The 22,139-nt window shown below is 46.2% G+C and overlaps 2 protein-coding genes and 1 long non-coding RNA gene across 3 annotated transcripts; all 3 read right to left on the reverse strand.

Moving 5' to 3' along the window:
- Positions 1 to 6,030: 6,030 nt before the first annotated feature.
- Positions 6,031 to 6,711, reverse strand: LOC136524129 (uncharacterized). The gene has a single exon (XM_066517596.1). It carries the CDS (start codon positions 6,709 to 6,711, stop codon positions 6,031 to 6,033), a length of 681 nt encoding a protein of 226 aa, XP_066373693.1.
- A 730-nt stretch (positions 6,712 to 7,441) lies between these two features.
- On the reverse strand, positions 7,442 to 8,774 carry LOC136519531 (uncharacterized). The gene is made up of 3 exons (XR_010774946.1): positions 8,095 to 8,774; positions 7,741 to 8,014; positions 7,442 to 7,671 (listed from the first exon to the last, which is right to left on the reverse strand). It is a non-coding gene; the product is annotated as an uncharacterized lncRNA (long non-coding RNA).
- Positions 8,775 to 9,091: 317 nt separating this feature from the next.
- On the reverse strand, positions 9,092 to 21,604 carry LOC136520160 (transcriptional elongation regulator MINIYO-like). Its single transcript, XM_066513589.1, has 10 exons — positions 21,116 to 21,604; positions 20,121 to 21,000; positions 19,911 to 20,023; positions 18,298 to 18,485; positions 17,631 to 17,736; positions 17,292 to 17,549; positions 16,351 to 16,539; positions 10,492 to 12,792; positions 9,978 to 10,184; positions 9,092 to 9,876 (listed from the first exon to the last, which is right to left on the reverse strand). The coding sequence occupies exons 1-10, from the start codon at positions 21,356 to 21,358 to the stop codon at positions 9,718 to 9,720; spliced, it is 4,644 nt and encodes a 1,547-aa protein (XP_066369686.1). The 5' UTR covers positions 21,359 to 21,604; the 3' UTR covers positions 9,092 to 9,717.
- Positions 21,605 to 22,139: the final 535 nt, after the last annotated feature.

Raw genomic sequence — 22,139 nt, forward strand, 5'->3', positions numbered from 1 at the left:
GTTAGGTAAATAAGAAAGTTGGTATACAATATGCTCAAGAGAGCCTGAGTGATGGAGAAGGGAAAAGAATAAGTTGCTCGGTGAAAGCTCTAGTTTAGTTTTGGTGAATTGATGAAACCCTAAGTGATAACCTAGTTTATCAAAGTGATTATGAGATAGGTAGCACTACTTCAAGTGATAAAGCAAATGAAGATCATGACATGATGATGATGATGGCATGGTGATGATCAAATGCTTGGACTTAGAAAAGAAGAACGAAAAATAAAAGGCTCAAGGCAAATTTGGAATTGATAGGAGCTTTTTGGTTTAGTGATCAAGACACTTAGAGAGTGTGATCACATTTAGGATTGATATCCGTACTATTAAGAGGGGGTGAAACTCGTATCAAAATACAAAGTGCCACTAGATGTTATAACTCGTTGCATATGCATTTAGGATCTAGTGGAGTGCTAACACCCTTGAAAACATTTGTGAAAATATGCTAATACATGTGCACAAGGTGATACACTTGGTGGTTGGCACATTTGAGCAAGGCTGGAGAAGTTGGTGAAATAAAGGAAGTGATAGTCACTGAGATACAGTGACCGGACGCTGGTCACCCAGCGTCCAGTCAGTGGCGCGCAGTGAAGGCCGCCCTTGGTCTCTTGACTGGACTCTGGCTAAACACTATTTAGTGTCCGGTCCTGCTGATGTGGCGGCGCACAAAAAAGATGGTGAGTGACTAGACGCTGGGTGAGTCCAGTCGGGCGTGACCGAAAGCGTCCGGTCGCGAATTTCTGTTTCTAGACCCTTACTGGAAGTGACCGGACGCTGGAGTCCTGTGTCCGATCCTATACTATAGTGCGTCCGGTCACAACTTAAATGCACTTATGATCATTGAGATCGGACGATCAGTATTTGAAGCAGGGGACACGTGGCGAAGATCTAAGGACCGGACGCTGGGATCCTGTGTCCGGTCACCCCATTTTTTTAGGGAACAGAGAGCTAACGGCTCTATTCGTGGAGGCTCTCTATTTAAGCCCCATGGCCAGCTCTAACTCACTCTCTTGGCCATTTGCATTGACATAGCAACCTTATGAGCTTAGCCAAAACCCTCCCACTCATCTCCATCATTAATTCATCATCTTTGTGAGATTGGGAGTGAATCCAAGTGCATTGCTTGAGTGTTTGCATCTAGAGGCACTTGGTGTTCGTGTTTTGCTGTGGGATTCGCTTGTTACTCTTGGTGGTTGCTGTCACCTAGACGGCTTGGAGCAACGAGGATCGTCGAATGGAGGTTGGTGATTGTCTCCAGCTCCGATCGTGGTGATTGTGAGGGGTTCTTGACCTTTCCCCGGTGAAGAGCCAAAAGGTACTCTAGTAAATTGCTCATGGCTTGTGTGATCCTCATCTTGTATTGGTTGTGTGACACCCTATTGAGTGTTTGGCGTGTGATGCCAATTAGCGCGTAAACCTCTAAGTGAGTGAATCGCCACAACAAGGACTAACTTGCCGGCAAGCAAGTGAACCTCGGTAAAAAATCATTGTGTCATCATTTGATTCCGAGGTGATTGGTCTTCATTGGTATTCATTCTTGTGATTGATTGGTTCATTCCTCGTCTCGACGGTATAACCATCTTGCTCACTCTCTCTTTACATTACTGCAAACTAGTTATCAAGCTCTTTAGTGTAGCTAGTCGTGAGAGCTTGTTAGTTTGGTTAGTGTGGCTCTTTAGTTAGCCTTTGAGAGCACACTAACTTAGTGTAGTGACATAGCCATTGTGTGGATAGAGACTATATAAACTAGAATTGTGGTAGGTGGCTTGCATTTTTAGTATGCTAGCACAACACTCACTTCGTCTTATATTTATCTAACCGGTTTGCTAAGTGTTATTGTAGAAATTTTTAATAGGCTATTCACCCCCTTTAGCCATTAGGACCTTTTCACTCGGCTGATTCACTTTGTCGCCTCTGGGCTGTTGCTTAGCACGAGAGCACCCGAGGCCATATTTTTTTCCAGAGCAACAGCGAAGAACAAAGCACGCAACGGGAGCGGATCTAAGTAGTAGGAATGGGGAACGGAAGTTTACCGGCACCACTCGTGAATAAAGATTCGCTGCTTGTGCACTATATTGCTGGGATTATAATGGAAGAAAATGACGGCTTTAGAAGAGGCGGGCAAGACCGTAGTGTGTTGTCGGGTCCAAGGACGCGATGAGGAAGGCGGAGATCCCTCTCTCACGGATCGAGGAGCAACAACGGCGCTCATGCCGGCATGGAGGTGGCGAGGGGAGGAGAGGGTAGGGAGGGTCCAGCGCTACCTCCCCTTCCCTGATTAGGCGCGTGCTGATCTTGTGCGCCCTAGCCACAGAGGTCATGCGGCTTCCATCTCGAGCGACGGTTGTGTGGAGGTTGCGCAGGAGGGGTGGAGGTGCGGAGGAGGGGAGAGGAGATAAACACGGCAGCGGCGACGGGGAAAGGAGAGAAAGGAGAGGGATCGAGAGGTCAGGCTAGAGTTGCAGGGTGAGAAGGGGTTGGACTGCGGGTTGATTCTAAGAATCATAAGGGTTTTTTTAGAAAATAGAGAACGACAAATGTCAGCACGCGAAGGAGCCACCAATGCTCTGAATTCTATGGTTGAAGAGGAGTCAAGTGGGTTTTAATCAACCCCGATGCTAGCCAACAGGACTCTAGAACAGGAGCGAGGTAAGGTAGGTAGCTGCTCCATTCCTTTCCTGCGTGCCTGACTAGAAACAACGTCAGCTATCATGACCGTGACTTATAAGTTAGTTGGTTTGATAAGCATGGCTGATATGAGGTGAAAGAAGCGTACGATCCCAGCAGCATATGAGCACGAGTGGGGCCTATTTCATTCAAAGAAGTCTACGAGAAGGTCACGCTAGCTATTACTAGTCAATGCCTCGTCAACCGGTTGCCGGAGACGACCAGAGGGGCCTACACGGTTTTGCCGAGAGCATATTCCAGGGAACAATAAACAATGGTCAACAGAGAGGCCATAGTCACAGCGTGACACTGACACACGACAACGGCCTCGCTTGTCTTGGCACCCGACCTTACGGCATCCCTACGCAGGCACGACCCCAGCGTGGATCCACCGCCGGCGATCCGGCACGACACACGCGGCCACTGGCTTCTGCTTAATTTGGTCCTGCGCCGTGGAGGTGCCGCCAGGGCGTCTAGTTCGGATTATTTCTGATTCAAAGCTTAATGCTTTATTAATTAATCAGTTCACACCTCGCGCTTTGATATGATATCCCACGAGAATTACCACGGTTGGATAGAGGTGGGTGAACATTACTGCTACGTTGGGTTTGTCTGTCTGTTGTTGTTCTTGCTGTGAGACCTTTGATTATGACTGTCAACATTCATATTCCTTGCCTTCCATGACAGTTGACAGGGGGGAAAAAAACAGGAGAGTGAAATTGCATGCTTTCATTACAAGCGTTAAGCAACAGTTAGCTTCAGAACAAATTGATAGTGCCGTTCCTTGGCCTCTCTGCATATATATAGTACAGACAGGTAGTGTAGACAAAGTAAAAGAAAACGTAATATTCAACTTCTAAATGAACAGCATACTGCTAGCACAGCTAATCAAACGTGGCCAATGTAATAGTAACACAAAACAAAAATAGAGTAACAAAGAAGTCAACTGCTTTGTAATACATGGCCTGATTCGCACACATCCTTCTAGCCAAGCTTTCTGATCGATTGATTAGCCTACTGTGCGGTTGTCTTTCGGGCGACGATGACTGCCCAAGTAACAACTATGAACACAGATATTGTGTCATATACCTTGTCAAAATAGAGGAAATATGCAATCCTCCATGTTTTCTTGAAAAGCAGAGACCAACAATAGATCCTGACCCGAGCCCAAGGTAGAAGAACACTGGCTCTGGTATATGTGCGGTTCTGTTGTGACTGCCATAGCCGTGACCTTTCACAGTACTCCTCGAGCAATTTCTTTTTTTTTTTTTTTTGAAGGAGGCCCGCAAAGACCATTGTTGCCACTATTACATATCTGGATGTTGTAGGTAGAGGCTGTCATGTTGTGATCCTGAGGGTATTCTTCCCGATAGATTGTTGTGTGACAGGTTCAAGTAGCTCAGATATGATATGTTCGACAGGCTAGGCGGTATCTCTCCCGAGAACCTGTTACTTGAGAGGTCCAGCCTCCAGCTATTCCAACGATTGCATGAACCCAATCTCATGTGGAATTCTCCCATTCAATTCCTTGACAAATTTAGATTCTTTAAAAGTTTAAGTCATTTCCTCTGGAATTCCACCAGTTAAGTAATTCGATGACAGGTCAATGCTCACCATGCTGGAAAGTGCAAAATAATAATAAAGTTCTTGGCCCTTTGTGGTCACAGGTAACAAACTTAGGGATCCATCAAAGTACCAATCTTGATCGCCAGAGTCATCGTTCTCACCATTTCCTGCCATCGCAGTCAAATTTGACAAATGACAAGGGATAGCTCCTGATAAACCATTGCCTGCGAGATTCAAATTGTAAAGTTTTCCAAGGTTGGTAATGCTGAATGGAATGTTCCCATAGAATAGATTATTGCTTAGCCTTAGATATCGCAATTCCATCAAGTCCCCAATCCAGATAGGCAATCTCCCAGTGAAGTTATTCCCTGATAGATCTAGGAGCCCCAGCTGTGTGCAGCCTTGCAGAAAAGATGGGAACGTGCCAGAGAGACTGTTGGAGGGTGAGTGGGTGACTAAGTTGATAAATCGGCTCATCCCAGTTGGTAGGGTTCCGTTGATAAAGTTACCTGCCAGGTTGAGTTGCTGTATTTTCTTGTGTGATGAACAATTCTACTGCAAGCTCTCAAGGAACTCTGTCATGTTCCCAGACGCAAGGGATAGCTCTAGGTTCAGGATTTCTAAACTGCACATCAGGGATAGCTCTATGGTTTCTCATCAAGTACGGCAGCACCGTGACGGAATTTCTGAACCCTGAAAAATCTAGGACTTGGAGGGATGTCATGGCTGCTAGAGCATCAGGGATTCGACCGGATAAAATAGCACTAACGCTCAGGTACTTGAGGCTTGTCGTCAAACCCCAAAACCAACAAGATGCCACCGTATGATTAAACAAGTTGAGAGAGAGATGGAGCCTCTCAAGTTTGGTGAGGTTAAGGTGCGGGAGCGACTGGTTTGCACTTGCAAAGCTGGCTCCGAGAAAAGCCAAGGACCCTGAGTGAAGGGAGCATGTTCACGGCATGAGCCCAGTGATATGCTGTGCTGAGGTTTACGGACCCCAAGTCAAGGTACCGTAACCGCGGCAGATGTGCTATCCATGATACATCCGAGGAGTGCATGCCAGTGTTGGAGAGGTTGAGATACTGAAGGTTGGAAAGATTACCGAGCTGAGAGCTGAGATCGAGATGCTCCAGGTGTCGCAGAGAGAACAGAGGAGCTGGTACCTGGCCTTCAAGAAATGCTCCACCCGAGCACTGGAATATTGGGTCATCGTAGGAGGCCGAGCCAGTACCAAGGATGCCATCATCATCAGAATCGCCCAAATCGCAGGGGGCAGTCGGGGCTCCGAGATAGAGTCCGACCACATGGCCGGTGACGTTGCTGCACCGGACCCCTCCCCAGCGGCAGCAGTCATGGTCTTGTTCCCGCCACGACGCCAGCCGGCCTGCGGGATCGCCTGTGATGGATCGCTTGAACGCCAGCAGCGCGTCCCTCTAGCTCGGTATGCAGCGAGGCTGTTGTTTGTCTGGTTGGGTCGGTGGTACGGTGCACTTGCACGGGCGACCGAATTTTTTTACTTTTTGGCCCTTTTTTCGAAAGTTTCTCTCAAATAGACCCCTGGCGGAAAGAATTCCAGAAATGGACCCTTGGCTCGGCGCCAGAGTGAGTGGCGCCGAGCTCGGCGCCACAGTGACTGGCGCCGAGCTCCTGGCCACGGGCAAACGGCCTGCAAGGGGCTCGGCGCCAGAGCGGATGGCGTCGGCGCCGAGCTCGGCCTAAATATCTACCAGGCCGGCCGGCCTTCTTCTTCCTCTACCTGCCCTAGCCAGCCCCCGCCGCCGCCTCCGCGCCCACGCCCGCCCGCGCCCGACGTCGCCCGCGCCCGCCTGCGCGCGCCACGCCGCGGCACCCGCCCGCCCGCGCCGCCGCGCCCGGCGCCCCAGCCGCGCCTGCCGGCCCCTCGCCGCTCCCCTCCTGCAGGCCCTCTCCGTCGCGCCCCTCCGCCGCGCCCTGCCCGGCCCGCGTGCTGCCTCTCGCCTGCGCCGAGCCGCTCCGCCAGTGCCCGTCCGAGCGTGTGCTTCGGCGAGCCAGCGCCGCTGCTTCGCTCCCTCGCCCGACGCTCGCCACCGTGCCCACGAGCAGCGCCGCGCCGGGCCGTCCGAGCCGCTGCTGCTCCGGCGGCCGAGCCCGCGCCGCTGCCTCCGCTCCCTCGCCCGAGCCCGCACCGCGCCGCCGTGCCCTCGCGCTGTTGGCCGTTGGTTGGCTGCAGCGCCGAGCCGCCACGCCCTCCACCGTCGTCGTAGCCTTTGTCTCCACCGTCGGCCCCGGCCTCGCCCCGGCTTGCCGACGTCCACCGCTGTCCTCGCATCGCCCCGCCTCCCGCGGCCGTCGAGCCGGTCTCGCAGCGCGGAGCGCCGGCCACCCCGCTACCGCCGCGCGCCACCTCTGTCGTTGGCCGCGCCACCGCAGTCCCGGATATTCGCCTAGACCTACGCCCATCATCGTCGTCAGCCTCCTGCGCCTGAATGCCCGCCTCTGCTAGAGAGATGAGCTCGCTCAGTCTGCCTGTGTCGTCGTCAGCCTCCTGCGCCTGTATGCTCGTCTCTGCTAAAGCAATGAGCTCACTCAGTCTGCCAGTGTCGTCCTCATCCTCGTCTCCATCATCACACAGCACAATCGATGATTGAACGGTGCGACCAGCTCGTGATCTATGGGCATCTAACTTCTTCTCCTCATATCTTGCACGAGCCACCTCTGCAGCATGTTCCCCGCTGCAACCAATCCCTTGATGTATAAAATGCAATCAGTTAGCAACTCGATAATATTACATTTAAAATCAGGCAACGAAAAAAGGTTTTCAAGCACTCACTGGCACATAATGTAGCAACATGCTCGTCCAAGACCTGCATCTGTACTCTTGTCTCCTCCCTTGCCTCATTCCTTGCCCTCTCCTCCTCTAACGTCGTTCGCCTCTCCAATCCCCATTTGTTAAGCCCAACATCGATCGTGTTACAAATACCGCGCTGTCTAGCAAACTGACACATCTTTTCTTTGTGATGTTTAATGAATAGGTTGACGTAGTCAGGTCCATATCCCCTCTTCCGTGCAATTAGTTGCCTCTTCTTCAGTTCATCCAAGAACTTAGCTTGACCATCATAACATTCCCAAAACAAATATTATATCATATATGTATTAGGAAAACAAACAAAATACGATTTCATGTTTACTAGAATTATAACAAACCTCATCATACTCAATCATATGGCCGCAATAATGACCTATTCCAAGCTCCGAAGGGACTAGGCCATAGTTGGATTTTACACCACATTCGCACATGACAGGAGGTGCTTTGTAGATTACACGTTCTTTCTTCTTTTGCTTAACCCTCCGCGGTTCTTCCGGCCATTGGTTCTTAGGACCATACAACCACTCCTTGAAACGACACTTCGCCATTGAATACACCTAAATAATGAGACATTAGTACATAAACACATATAGCTCAAGATTTTAACACATACACTTTGCACTTACTTCATGCTTGTTTGGACACACAAACTCCAACGTATTCTCAGGGTTTATCACAGCTCGATCTCCGCAATCGCACAGAGGAGGTTCCTCGAGTCGTCTAACGGTGGCTAGGTGCTTCTCCTTAGCCGTCATTGCCGGAGGGTTAGGGGGGTGAGACCCACCGCTTGAAGTGCTCACGTGGATGTCTCCCTCTAAATCAATCGTCGAAAAACAGGTACCTAGGATCAAACTTTTCTGCACCATCGATCCACTGAAAGAAAAAGCACCTCTCATGGTCCTACACAACGAGATTCCAATAATATATTAGTACCATACTTAAACAAATAAAGAAAAAGGATAGTACAAATAATTTCTTACATTAAACCGACTACATGTGTAGAAGCAACGCGCGGCTGTGTCCGGATGTTTCGATTGAAAAACATGGGCCGGGAAACCACAATCACAGTTAGGGACAAGAAGATCAGGGGGAACAGGGGCATCTTTGCTAGACGCGTCGGGGTATAATTCGCGAGGACGACCCCGTTTTCGCCAAAACTCCTCCCGAAACATTTCTTGCATCTAACAAATAGGATGTAATTTAGCAAACATAAATAAAAACATCACAACAAAATATCAATGAGAACCATAACTACAATACAATCAATTTCGTTATAAGAACCAAAAGCAGTTAACATTATACCCTAAACCTAGGGTTTCTCATTTCATCCACAACAATAAAACCCATAACATAACTACATTCGGCTTGGTTTGCTAGCATTTTTCACGCCTTGAAATGAACCTACAGTTGTATAATACCGAATCGACGATACAATGAAACCCTAAGTGATGACGATTCTTAGGTTCAAAAATCCGACTAATATATACCGAATCGATGCGAAAAAAACAAGGAGGGGAGCGAGGATACCTTGCTCTCGAAGATCTACGGATCAAATCAAGGTTTTCAAGGTCCAATATGTCGATTCGTGAGGTAGGATGAAGTGGCGAGAAAAAAACCCGAGGAGAAAGAAGAGCAAGAACGCTCAGGGAAGAAGGCTGGGCGGGGGTTAAATGCAGGTAGCTCGGCGTCAGAGTGAGTGGCGCCGAGCTCGGCGCCAAGATCTACGGCGCCGAGCTCGGCGCCATCCGCTCTGGCGCCGAGCCCCTTGCAGGCCGTTTGCCCGTGGCCAGGAGCTCGGCGCCAGTGGCGCCGAGCTCGGCGCCACTCACTCTGGCGCCGAGCCAAGGGTCCATTTCTGGAATTCTTTCCGCCAGGGGTCTATTTGAGAGAAACTTTCGGAAAAAGGGCCAAAAAGTAAAAAATTCGGCACGGGCGACGAGGAAGAAGCTGCAGCCGGCGGCGGAGGCGATAAGCAGCAGCAGCATCAACTCCCTATTTGGCTATTTCAGCAACGAGCCAGCCCGTAGTATATGAGCATGCCATGGCCTTTTCTTTTCTGCTTGGAAAGTGGGAGTCCTCCACTAATAATAACAGTATACAAGCGTCAAAGCCATCGGTCGTCGATCGATGGCATGGCTAGTGGATCAGCCACAATTGCAGTTTGTGCACTGCTGCCAATTGTGCTCTCCGTGTCCGTTTGACGTCTTGGAACTGAAACCTATCTCCAAAGCAGCAAGTAGAACTACTGATCAACTATCAAGTTCATGACGTCCCCATCTTCTGGCTTCTATTGACTAAGCGTGAATACGCGATGCCTTCGTTCTGACTTGACCTGAGGGAATAGTGCCATCTCACGACTAACGAGCATCTTTCAAGATGTCAAACCACGATACTGTATGAGAGGGGGTAGGGAAGTCAAGGAAGCCTAACATAGCGGGTTAGACTCAGGGTTGCTGCCTGCTCGGCGTCCCCCTCATCAAAATCGAAAGTAATCACTAGCCAATCGTGAGAGCTTGCTCATAGTTGCATATTTTGGGTCGCTTTGCCATATAGTTTTCCTAACCAACGCTGCCTAGTTAATGACACACTTAACTTTCTGGCCTTCATTGGCCAAGACATGCCTTCAGTCTCTGGACTTCACCTAAGAGGGAGGAGTTCATCTCACAGGCATCCTTCAAGATTTCGAATCGCCATTCAAGCTCATTGCCACTGCTATTGGAATCCTGTGTGATGCCTTGCAGAACGAAGCTCTTCAGCATAGCCTGTGGTACAGAATTCAACAGATACTCAGGACAGGTCAAGCTTATACGTGGAAGGAATTGCAGAGTCCCAAGCACTCAAAGAAACATGAGCGAGCAATTACCTCATGATGCCGCTTCTGTGCATAGCACCGGATAAGCGATTTCACCAGCTTGTTTCGCAGCGTTTTGCCAGAATCGCTGGACTGGAAGACAAAGCCTGAAAGGTGATGCTTTGCCAATGCGAAGGCCATGGAATCACGCTGTAAAGCTTTGTCAAGGACACCAGACGTCCATGATTTAGCATAAGATTCCAAAAATTTTTCATCATCCTGCAGAAGTATTGTAAAAAACTGAAACAGTGAGACTATGTTCTTTGAACATGGAGAGGCAGCCAACTACAGAAGTTAATCATACTAAGTGATGGTATGGAAATCATACATATAAAAAACAAAATAAATGTCAGCAAAATAGTATAAATCTTGCACTGTCTACTGCATATTGTAGGCTGTGCAATAGACAAAGACAAACAGAGTACAAAGGTCAAGTTCCAAAATAAATCATTCACGTAGTTACTCACTTACTCCATGAAAAAGGTTCTCTGGAACAGAAATGCAAAATAAATTAAAGAAAATGTACCTCAAGAGGCTCCAAGTATCCTTGGGCATTGCCAATGCATTTGTCTAGCGGGGGTAACAGGTCAAGTACATACGCATTAGACAGTGCATTCCATGCTGCAAGCCGTACTGCTGGCTCAACCTTTCTATGCAGATAAATGGCCACTTGCCGACCAAAAACAAAATCTCCATATGAGACAGCTGCAAATTGATCAACTAGGCTCTCAACAAAAGTAGTGTAGCTTCCATGAATTTTCTCCTGGAACCTGAGAACTTCGAGGCTACTGATCTCCATTGCTTCCTCTGAAGTGGCCACTGCAACACCCTTAACTTCCTCAACAGAGTTAGATTTACAGAATTTCTGGCATAACCTGTTCAGATGCTGGCCATACAATTCCTGTAAAGCACAGAAAATATCCCTACTTCTGTCTTCTTGTAGCAAATGCATGCTAGAGCGGATAGAGACCGAAAGTGCATGAATTTTCCAGATCAAAGGAGTGTGGAGGCACAGGGTAGCTGAAATGGCCTCCAGACCTAAAAGGAAGATAAGACCAGCCCTTGAGACATCAAGAATATAGTTGGCTGATGTTGAGAGCGTGCCTTTTGGATCATCAATGCAGCAAACTGCGCTTAGAATCCATTGGATAGAAAGAGGCAGTCTCTGATGCGCCCACTCTACCACTAATGTGTTGCAAGGTTGATTTACAGCTTCTGTCAATTCTGTTTCTTCCTGAATTGTCTCCAATGTCTCTGGTGTTTTTGAAATCTTAGTGCTGCTATTATTTCCTGTGTATTTATCTGAATGCTTCTTCTTGACGGCTAACCATCTGGATCTGAAATGTGAATTGAGAACACTGCTGAAGAGCAGATATTCATCTTCATTTATGTCCCATTCAAAAGGTTTCAGTAATTCCATGTCAGAGGCAAATTTGTGTATAGATGATTTGAGATACTTCAGAATGGAAGGTTCAAAAATCATATCAAAAGCTTTCTCCAACATATAGATTTGTCCAGGTCTGGCAATCAAAGACAACCCTAGGGAAGAACTGATCCAATTTGAAGCTGTCACAACTGTGTTAGTCACATTATCTGACTTCACACCTTCATCGAGGATGACAGGACTTCCTTGAACTGAAGAGAAACATTTGATCAATTCTACAACCAATAGCGAATCCAATTGTGCAAGTAGGCATTTAAGAGACCAAAACCCTCCACCACATGCCCCCCAGCCAAACCCAACACCAGGAGCTGGCCCTCCTCTACCAAACATCTCTATGTTCTGTGATATGGACCATTGTGATGAAATCATTGGCAATAGCGAAGTCAGCAAGTGTAGCAAATCATTATGCCATAAACTGGAGATACCTTCTCCTAGTAGCTTGCCAGCTACACCTGTTCCAGACTCATTGAAACACTCAGAACAACTTTTTTTGGCTCCCTGGATCACTCTGTCAACAGACCAAGATAGCTGCACTAATCTTTGAAGGCAGCTTATGGAAGACAATGATACATCAACATTACCATGGCATCTCATATAACATAGTCCCTGCACCAAAGACGCGCAACAAAAAGACTGATGCTCTGCATTTCTAACAGCAACAGTGCCCGAGCAGCTGAAAAATCCATTACTAATTATGCCCAGGCCAATTTTGGGGACAAAATCAGGTATCCAGGGCAAGCTGTAACTTTTATCCTCAGGAGTGACATCTGGTGATATTCTTTCCAAAATTGAATTAAGCATGCCTAGCACAGAAGCAATCACCAAAATCAAATAGCTTGCCTCTACCATGTGCTCTGTATTCCTATTCTGCCCGCTGATTAGTGAACTTACATAGGGAATATCATTAAGATGTAACCAAGATAACGCTAAGTCTACCATCGGGACAACATGGCTCCAAGAACATGTCTCAATATAACTGGCAGAAACTCCCAGATCTTGATTGGCAAGCTGCTCCACTGAATGAAGGAGCGGTAACCTTTGTGCCAGAGCTGCTAAGACAAGATATGACTCTCTAGAAACAGAACTAAACTCAACAAGAACATTGTGTTCACTTAGTTTCTCAAACTCAGGAGGACTGAGCCACAGACACAAAACAGGAAAGAAATCAGCAAAATGAGCTATACAAAACCCATAAGAGATGCAGGTTCTCCAAAACCGCAGCTGCTCAACCATCATTGCTGAACTAAGCTTGCATTTTTCCTTTCCAGATCTTACCCAGTCCTCAATAGTACCAGCTTTTCTGTACCAGTGCCACAATGCCTGCTGAAAAACTCCATGGTCCACAAAATTCAAGCAAGTTTGCCTGTTGTATTTGGACAAAACCTGATCAAAACAGAATATGTGGCTTTAGATGCTGAAAAGAGGTGCGAAGGGTAAGGAAGCTAGTCGAACCAACTAGGATCCGTTTAGGTAGTTGGAATGTAGGGTCACTTACAGATAAGTTAAGAGAATTAGTTGATACCGCGACTAGGAGGCGTGTAAATATATTATGCGTTCAAGAGACTAAATGGAAGGGTCAGAAGGCGAAGGAAGTGGACAATACAGGTTTCAAGCTTTGGTACACAGGGACAGTCGCGAATAGAAATGGAGTAGGAGTTTTGATTGATAAGAGCCTCAAGAATGGTGTGGTGGGAGTGAGAAGGCAAGGAGATAGGATTATCTTAGTCAAGCTTGTCGTTGGTGATATGGTATTGAATGTAATTAGTGCGTATGCCCCCCAAGTAGGCCTCGACGAGAGTGTTAAGAGACAGTTCTGGGAAGACTTAGATGGCCTGGTTAGAGCTATACCTAGTAGTGAGAAGCTTTTTATAGGAGGAGATCTTAATGGACATGTAGGTACTACAAGCGCAGGTTTCGAGGCAGTTCATGGAGGTTTTAGGTATGGTAGTAGGAATCAGGAGGGGGAGGAAGTTCTGGACTTCGCGGTAGCTTTTGACCTGATGATAGCCAACACTTTCTTTAGAAAGAGAGAATCTCATCTAGTGACCTTCAGTAGCGGACAACACTGTAGCCAGATTGACTTTGTCCTCACAAGAAGAAAGGACAAACGAGCATGCTTGGATTGCAAGGTGATACCAGGGGAGTGTGTTGTTTCTCAACATAAGCTTTTGGTGGCAGATTTTCGTTTTCAAGTGCGTGCCCGTAGGGATAAACAAGCTAAGATTGAAAGAATAAAGTGGTGGAAGCTAAAAGGGGAGACGTCAGAGGTATTTAGGGAAAGGGTTATCAAAGAGGGCTCTTGGAAGGAAGAAGACGACATAAACAATATGTGGGACAAGATGGCAACCAACATTCGGAAGGTAGCCTCAGAGGTGTGTGGAGTAACCAAAGGAAGGGGACGCGAGGCTAAAGATACTTGGTGGTGCAACAAGGAAGTCCAAAGGGCTATTAAGGAGAAGAAAGAATGCTATAGACTCTTGTACCATGACAGGAGTGCGGACAACATAGAGAAGTACAAGGTGGCAAAGAAGACCGCAAAGCGAGCTGTAAGTGTGGCAAAGGGTAGAGCGTACGAGGATCTTTACCAACATTTGAGTACGAAGGAAGGAGAGAAGGACATTTATAGGATGGCTAGGGTTCGTGAGAGAAAGACACGGGACTTCAACCAAGTTAAGTGCATTAAGGATGAAAGGGAGCATCTCTTGGTAAATGAGGATGAGATCCGACATCGATGGCAAGAGTATTTTGACAAATTGTTCAATGGTGAGAATATGGACACAACCTTTCAGTTGGATGACTCTTTTGATGACACCAATAGGCGCTTTGTGCGGAGAATCCAAGAATCTGAGGTCAGAGAGGCGTTGAAAAGGATGAAAGGAGGTAAGGCGATGGGACCGGATGGTATCCCAATCGAGGTGTGGAGATGCCTCGGGGACATAGCTGTAATATGGTTAACCAAGCTGTTCAACCATATTTTTCGATCGAACAAGATGCCTGATGAGTGGAGGAGAAATATATTGGTACCGATCTACAAGAATAAAGGGGATATTCAAAGTTGTACAAATTACCGGGGAATTAAGTTGATGAGCCATACTATGAAGCTATGGGAGAGAGTTATCGAGCATCGCTTGAGAGCAATAACGCGGGTCTCTATGAACCAATTTGGTTTCATGCCCGGAAGGTCAACCATGGAAGCCATTTTCTTAATAAGACAAGTTATGGAGCGGTATAGGGAGAAGAAGAAGGAACTACACATGGTTTTTATTGACTTGGAGAAGGCTTATGATAAAATACCAAGGAATGTTATGTGGTGGGCTTTGGACAAACATAAAGTCCCAACGAAGTATGTCGGGCTCATTAAGGACATGTACAACAATGTTGTGACTAGAGTTCGAACAAGTGATGGAGACACGGATGACTTCCCGATTAGGATAGGACTACATCAAGGGTCAGCTTTGAGCCCTTATTTGTTTGCTTTAGTGATGGATGAGGTCACAAGGGACATACAAGGGGACATCCCTTGGTGTATGCTTTTCGCGGACGATGTAGTGCTAGTTGATGAAAGCCGGACAGGAGTGAATCAGAAACTGGAGTTATGGCGGGAGACTTTGGAGTCCAAAGGTTTTAGACTTAGTAGAACTAAAACTGAGTATATGAGATGTGACTTCGGCACTACTACTCGGGAGGAGGAAGATGTTAGTTTGGAAGGTCAAGTAGTGCCTATGAAGGATACTTTTCGATATTTAGGATCAATGCTACAGAGGGACGGGGATATTGATGAAGATGTTAGCCATAGAATCAAAGCAGGGTGGATGAAGTGGCGGCAAGCGTCTGGTGTCCTATGTGACAAAAGGGTACCACAGAAGCTAAAAGGCAAGTTTTATAGGACGGCGATTAGACCTGCTATGTTGTATGGTGCAGAATGTTGGCCTACGAAAAGACGACATATTCAACAGTTAAGTGTCGCGGAAATGCGTATGTTGCGTTGGATTTGCGGTCATACAAGAAGGGATCGAGTTCGGAACGATGATATATGTGAGAGATTAGGGGTAGCGCCAATTGAAGAAAAGCTTGTCCAACACCAGTTGAGATGGTTTGGACATGTGCAACGGAGACCTCCAGATGCACCGGTGCGTAGTGGAATCCTAAGTCAGGATAGTAACGTGAAGAGAGGTAGAGGAAGACCGAAGTTGACTTGGGTAGAGGCAATAAAAGGAGACTTGAAAGGATGGAATATACCTAAAGACTTAGCCTTAGATAGGAGTGCTTGGAAGACAGCTATTCACGTGCCTGAACCTTGATTGTTTCTGTTGGGTTTCAACTCTAGCCTACCCCAACTTGTTTGGGACTTAAAGGCTTTGTTGTTTGTTTGTTTAGATGCTGAAAAGAGGTCCTGTTTGGCAGAAAAACAAGGGAAGCCACGCACGTTTTCTAGAATATGAGCCGATTGCAGTAGCTTTCAAGATGCTGTATTTTCAAAGTATAATATTACTGGAACATAGAAGTGAATATGTACGCTATAAAATATCAAAACACATAAATTAGTATGTGTGGGTACATAAAATGTGGAGGGAAGTGTGATTGAGGGAGACAAGGAACGAGCATCATGAACTAGAAAGGAACCAATTCATGAAACATCTATACCATATGGCAATCGATGTGAACTATTAATGCACTTGCATACAAAGAAAATCATTTGAGCTCAACTAATAATTTAGACGAGTGCCACACATTACTGGGAATATTATAACACATCTCCACTCCCGGTCAGTAAAGTATGCAAGGATGACCAAGAGAAGCACCTGTCTAATAATAATCTGCACCTACAGGAATTATTCAGCATCAAGCCATCAACATGCGTGCAATATGTCAATCGATGATGCCAACTATCTATCGCGATAACTCTATAACACAGGGGTGTCAAAAGAACCAAAAAATTACCTTCAAGAGAGTAACCCCTTTGATTTGTGAGGAGCGAATTTCCATTGATCCTTGATTTATCAACAGCTTAGTAACACTTTGAATAAGTCTTGGGTAATTCAAGATTGCATCAGCAGAATGTGGAGAGTGCCTGGCTAGTGCTACAAGAACCGATACAAGATAATCTTCTAAAGCAGGAGATGGGTCCATCTGAATCAATGGAAAAGAAAAGGTTCAGTTTAACACCCTTAATGATTACAATCACTTTTTGAAATAAAAGAACAAAATTATTAGCAAAAAAAAAGAGTCAACTAGGCATTAGCTGATACAGGGCTCACTAAAAATGTACAAGTGCAATGCACATGCACTATACCTGGTGGAACAAATATCATGACCGAGTTCAAAGGAACAGCACAGAAGCCAGGGGATACATTCAAAATTATAGGCAGATGTTGGATAAAAGATATGACAAATTAATAGGCACGTCTTATGGCAATTATTAAGAAAAAATGTCAGGAACTCCAAGCATAAATTAAGAGGAATAGAAATGTCCTAGATACTAGCCCCACAGGATGAGGCAAGCAACAACACAAAAGCTCTACTTGAGTGAGTAATTGATAGTGAGTCTTAATTATAGGACACCTAGCACCACAATATGTTCCAAGGAATCCCAATTTCCAAGGTTAGTGCTAAAAATTCAGAAGCTGATCATAATTATCTTATTACACTTTCACTAGCAACAGATATTGACATGGTGTGACCAAAGCAAATGATATTTGCTGGTGAGGACCAGGTGGTCCAATAGCAGCATTGGACATGATAAATCAATCGAACTTTCAAACAGCCTCTGATATCATTCAATAAACCTGAATTGATCCTTACTTGTCAGTGCCACGTTGGTGGGGTGGTATTTTCAAAGAAACGACAACAAATCAAATAAGAATTAAAGGACAAAAACTGACCTCCAACAGAAAACAGATTCGTGTAAGTATCCCCATCCTAACAAAACCAGCAGCAACATCTTGGCCAGACACAACAACATCATCCTGAATTGTATGCTTGTCATCAGCTTCGTCCTCATCATTGTCACCATAATGTGGGAGTATATTTGATGGTTTTGTGTTGTATTTCCAAAACCCACCTTCAAGAAAGCCTCCATCTAGGTCAGGTTTGCTACGAAATACAGGAGCTGTGCAGATATCTTTTCCATTACCTACTTTCTGCAAGTACAACAATGACAAAATGAGGCTCAAACTAGCAACAAAAAATAGAGTAGAACCTCCCAAAAAAGACAAAGTTACCTCTGAAAATTCAAAATAGGATTCATTGAACTCACAGCTCAGCATGACATTAACTACTTTAGCACAACTCAGAACTACAGAATCATGGTTATCATCCAAAGCCATCCTGCAAATGCTTCAGTTAGTAACAGAAAGTGCAAAGTAGAAAATAGGAAAGAAAAGAAACTGGCATCACTAGGTCCCAAATCCAAATAGTTTGCTTTGGGTCAAACAAAAAGAATGCAACCATGTATTTCAGATAACAAGGTGGATGCACACGCAAACACCGACACAAATGCCACCTTTAAAATACAAAGCTAAGGGACAACACAAATATGAGAGGTCCACGATTGTTTTTACATGTTTACTACTGATCAAACTATTCAAATATTCCATTTATGGTTCTCTTCATTTATACGCATCGTAAATCTGAATGCATAATATTACTCCGTGCATGTAACAAGGAAGCACTGAATCCAATAAATAAGGAATAGCGTTTAGATCACAAGGTCACATAGCACAAACACTCAGTAGATAGCATGCCAGTGCCAGCAATAGATAGGGGTAAAGAGTAGAAGCCATGCAATAGCTCCACTCTTTTCCTCAGAAGATAAAATTGTGAAGCTAACTCCCAAGAAAATGGGTCTTCATTGATAACAAAGGGGGTATTTAAGAAAGGTATCTTTACCTTAGGGAGAGTACCAACTCTGGTTCAGGCCCAAGGGCATAGGACCAAATTGCTTGCCAGTCATCGAATTCTTCATTAGAATTCATTCCTTTAACATTATCCATTAGATCAATCTTATGAAGGTTCTGCAATGCCCTATTCAGAATAGAAGCAAGAAGTTGCAGTGCAAGCACACGCTGCCCCGGAACCTACAATTTGAGGAAGCTGAATTATATCACACGTCTTGATGTTGCAACTTTTAAAAATTAAAAATTATATTTTAACAAATGATGTAAAAAATGCATTCTTTGAAACCTGAAGCAATGACGGTTACTATTTACTACGCTCGCCATGGTGCTCCTATGTTGACACAGAAGTATAAAATAGACTAGAACATTGAACTTGACAGATAACCAGCTCAATAGCTGATGCTCTACACAAACCAAATTTGTGAAAAAAAACTCATTACCTCACCTAACAACTTGACAGAAATCACTCCCTCCTTTCTCAGTGTTCATTATAAACACACACTAGGAAGTCACTCCCTCTATCTTCAATGTTTATCATAGACACTAGGAAATCACTCCCTCTCTCTCACCATTTTATCATATATACAGCAAATCCATCCATCCCTCCCTCCCTCCCTCCTCCCTCCTCCCTCCTCCCTCCCTCCCTCTCTCTCTCACCATTTTTTCATATATATAGCTCATACACCTGCCCATGATATCCTCCTAATTACTGCAGTCATAACTCCTATGATTGTCTATTATTCTCCTTGACTACTATCTGAAAATCTGCTAGACACAATGAACCTGGACACATGCATGGACACACAGGCTAACACACCTTTAGACGTCATACTGCAACATAAGCATGGCATATACATGATACAAATTAAGAATTAAAGGCCTTTTTCACCTTAACAATGTATATTCCTTGGGATCCACAAATCGAGAAATGAAAAAAATAACCAATCCTTGAAAAAAATATAAGTAAAATATGTACCCCATAAAATAGTGCATAATACAAAGGCCACAAGAACTCAAGAAGTAATACATATTTTATTCCATGCTGGAAATCCTGAGCCTATTTCACATCACTAGGGATAGAGAGTGGAAATTATCGTAACAATCACACTTTTAATTTTCTTATTGAGAAGACATTTTTGGAATAACCCTTCCCAAGTAAATGGTTGGATGCAGTGGAGAAAGTCAAGAAAGATTTGAACTCGCTAATTGTCCAAAGTGCTTGGATGCTGTGGAAACATCATAATGACTGTGTCTGTGTGTTTAATGGAGCCAATCTCAGCATTTAGCTTGTGATTAGAAATATACTTGAGGTCCATCTTTGGCGCCTTGCTGGCACTAAGGGGTTATCACATCTGGAGGTAGTCGCCAAGTAGTTGGCTTGATAGTGTTCAGGTCGGCTCATGTTTTTGATGTAACTGAAGCGATTCTAACTAAGAGTGACTGGTGTGTGGGTGTGGGCGTGTGGCGTGTGTTGTGTGCGCATTGTATTCTGGGTTTTCTTCTTAATGCAATGATAGGCAGCTCTCCTTCATATTCGACAGGAAAAAAACCCTCCAAGTAAATGGACAAATAATATTAGAAACAGAGGGTGTATAAAAAGCAAACCATGCTCCTGGTAAGTGCCACTGCCTCCTTGATTGTGTACCCAACAGCTGCAGGATCTCCTTCAGTTCTAAGGAAATCACGCTCAGCAACACTTTCTGAATGCATCTTCTTGCCTGAAAATGGGAGATATAGGTTGTCATCTAAAGGATACCACATCAAGTCATCAACAGAAGCAAATGTAGCTCAGATGAGCAAAACCATGTGATATACCATCTTGTTGCTCGTGAGAAAATTGGAACCCCAATATGTCTCCATCTAATGTGAACCTACAAGACCTGATCCGCTCCACTCTCTCACTCCACACCTTCCAAGAGTGCCCACTATGTTCACCAGCAGTCAACCAATCCCCTGGTGTAGCCCTTTTGGTCTTCTGCGGTCCTGAGTTTTCCAGACCCTTGTCCTTACCCACATCCTTCGTGCCTCCAGATTTCTCCCTTCCCCGCCGCCTCAGCATCTCCACCAATGCAGGGTTCAGCTTATTTACAATATCTGCTTGGGCCTCTGCAATCTCCCCTGCAGACATCCCAGCCAACCTAGCCATGTTCTCTGCACTGATCTCTGCTTCCATCGATGACTCCCTGCCGTCCAGGTCCATACTCTCTGCTTGTGATGTCGAATTCCTAACCTCACCTGCCTTCACCAATTCATCTCTCGATTCAGCCTGACTCATTGGCTTCTTGGACACCACATCAGAAACCGAAAGCACAGCACCTGGTCCTTCCCTAGCATTCCCACTGTCAAGCCGCATAGCACCTCCCTCCAATTCTCCACTGTCAAGCCGCATAGCACCTCCCTCCAATGCTCTCCCCGTAGCTGCCACACCACCAACCTTAGAAGCCACAGCCCCAGCATCAATTCTCTGATCACTCTGTTTCTTGGCCTGCACTGGCTTCCCCTGCCTCCGCTTGGGGGGAGCATCGCCAACAAACTCACGCCACCGGCTAAAATCCATGCCCTTCTTCTCCTTCCTTGGCACAGGACCAGCTGCATCAGCCGCCACAGGATGGTAGTCTGTCTCGTCCATGTCCATCTCGTCGTCGTCGTCCGCAGCCCCATTCTTGGAGGCGTCCTTCGCCGCGGGACCCCAGTGCTGCGAAACGGGAAGAAGTAGTTGGTCAGCGGGGAGTATACAATCAAAAAGCAACGAAGCAAATCGAGGTTAGGGGGTTAGGGGCCTAGGGTTTGGGAGGGCGGCGGCGGCTTACGGGGCCGTGGGAGCGGTGGCGGGCGACGGGGAAGGGGAGGACGGAGGGGCGGGGCGCGGAGGAGGGCGCGGCGGCACCGAAGCCCTTCTCGACGATGGCGCCGACGAGGCGGGACGGGGACGCCGCCGCCGCCGCCGCCGCGGCAGGTGTAGGGGGTGCGGGGTGGAAGGGCTCCTCCACGACCTTACGGCGTGTAGGGTGCGCGCCGCCGGGCTGGTTCCGCCGCTTCGTCGGCGCGTCCATCGGGGAAGAGAGGGGATGGGACGAGAGCGGAGCGCGGCGTGGCGGTGTGCAGCGAGAGGGGTCTAAGGGGCTCTGCCGCTCCAAAGTTCAAGCGGCTGGTGAGGGCGGAGATGCGACGCTCGGGGCCGGCGTGGACGCGAGGTGTCGGAGTGAGAGAGGGCGGTGCGCGGTGGCCTGACCGCCTAGGGAAGAGGAGGGTGAGGGCCGGTCGCCGGCAGGGACGCGAGGTGACAGGGTTTGGGTGAGGTCTGTCGTGGGGACATTAAGGGGGTTCCAGGGACTATTTTTTTTTTAAGTCCCTGTCACATCGGATGTTTGACACTAATTTAGAGTATTAAATATATTTTAATTATAAAACTAATTACATAGATGGAGACTAATTTGCGAGACGAATCTATTAAACCTAATTAGTGCATGATTTGACAATGTGGTGCTACAGTAAATATACTCTAATGATGGATTAATTAGGCTTAATAGATTCGTCTCGTAAATTAGTCTCCATCTGTGTAATTAGTTTTGTAATTAGAATATATTTAGTACTCTAAATTAGTGTCCAAACATCCGATGTGACAGGGACTAAAAAATAGTCCCTGGAACCAAACACCCCCTAAAGATAGTGAGAATTCTGTATTTGGCACCGAAACAAATCCATCTTTCGTATTTATCACTAGAAATTTTGAACTTTCTTATCTAGCATCAACTTGAAAATTTCTTTCGTATATGGCACTTCCGTCTATTTTAGCCATCCATCCGTTTATTGACTTCATCGACCATGTCAGTT

Source organism: Miscanthus floridulus, chromosome 18 (assembly GCF_019320115.1).
Source record: "Miscanthus floridulus cultivar M001 chromosome 18, ASM1932011v1, whole genome shotgun sequence".
Taxonomy (NCBI): domain Eukaryota; kingdom Viridiplantae; phylum Streptophyta; class Magnoliopsida; order Poales; family Poaceae; genus Miscanthus; species Miscanthus floridulus.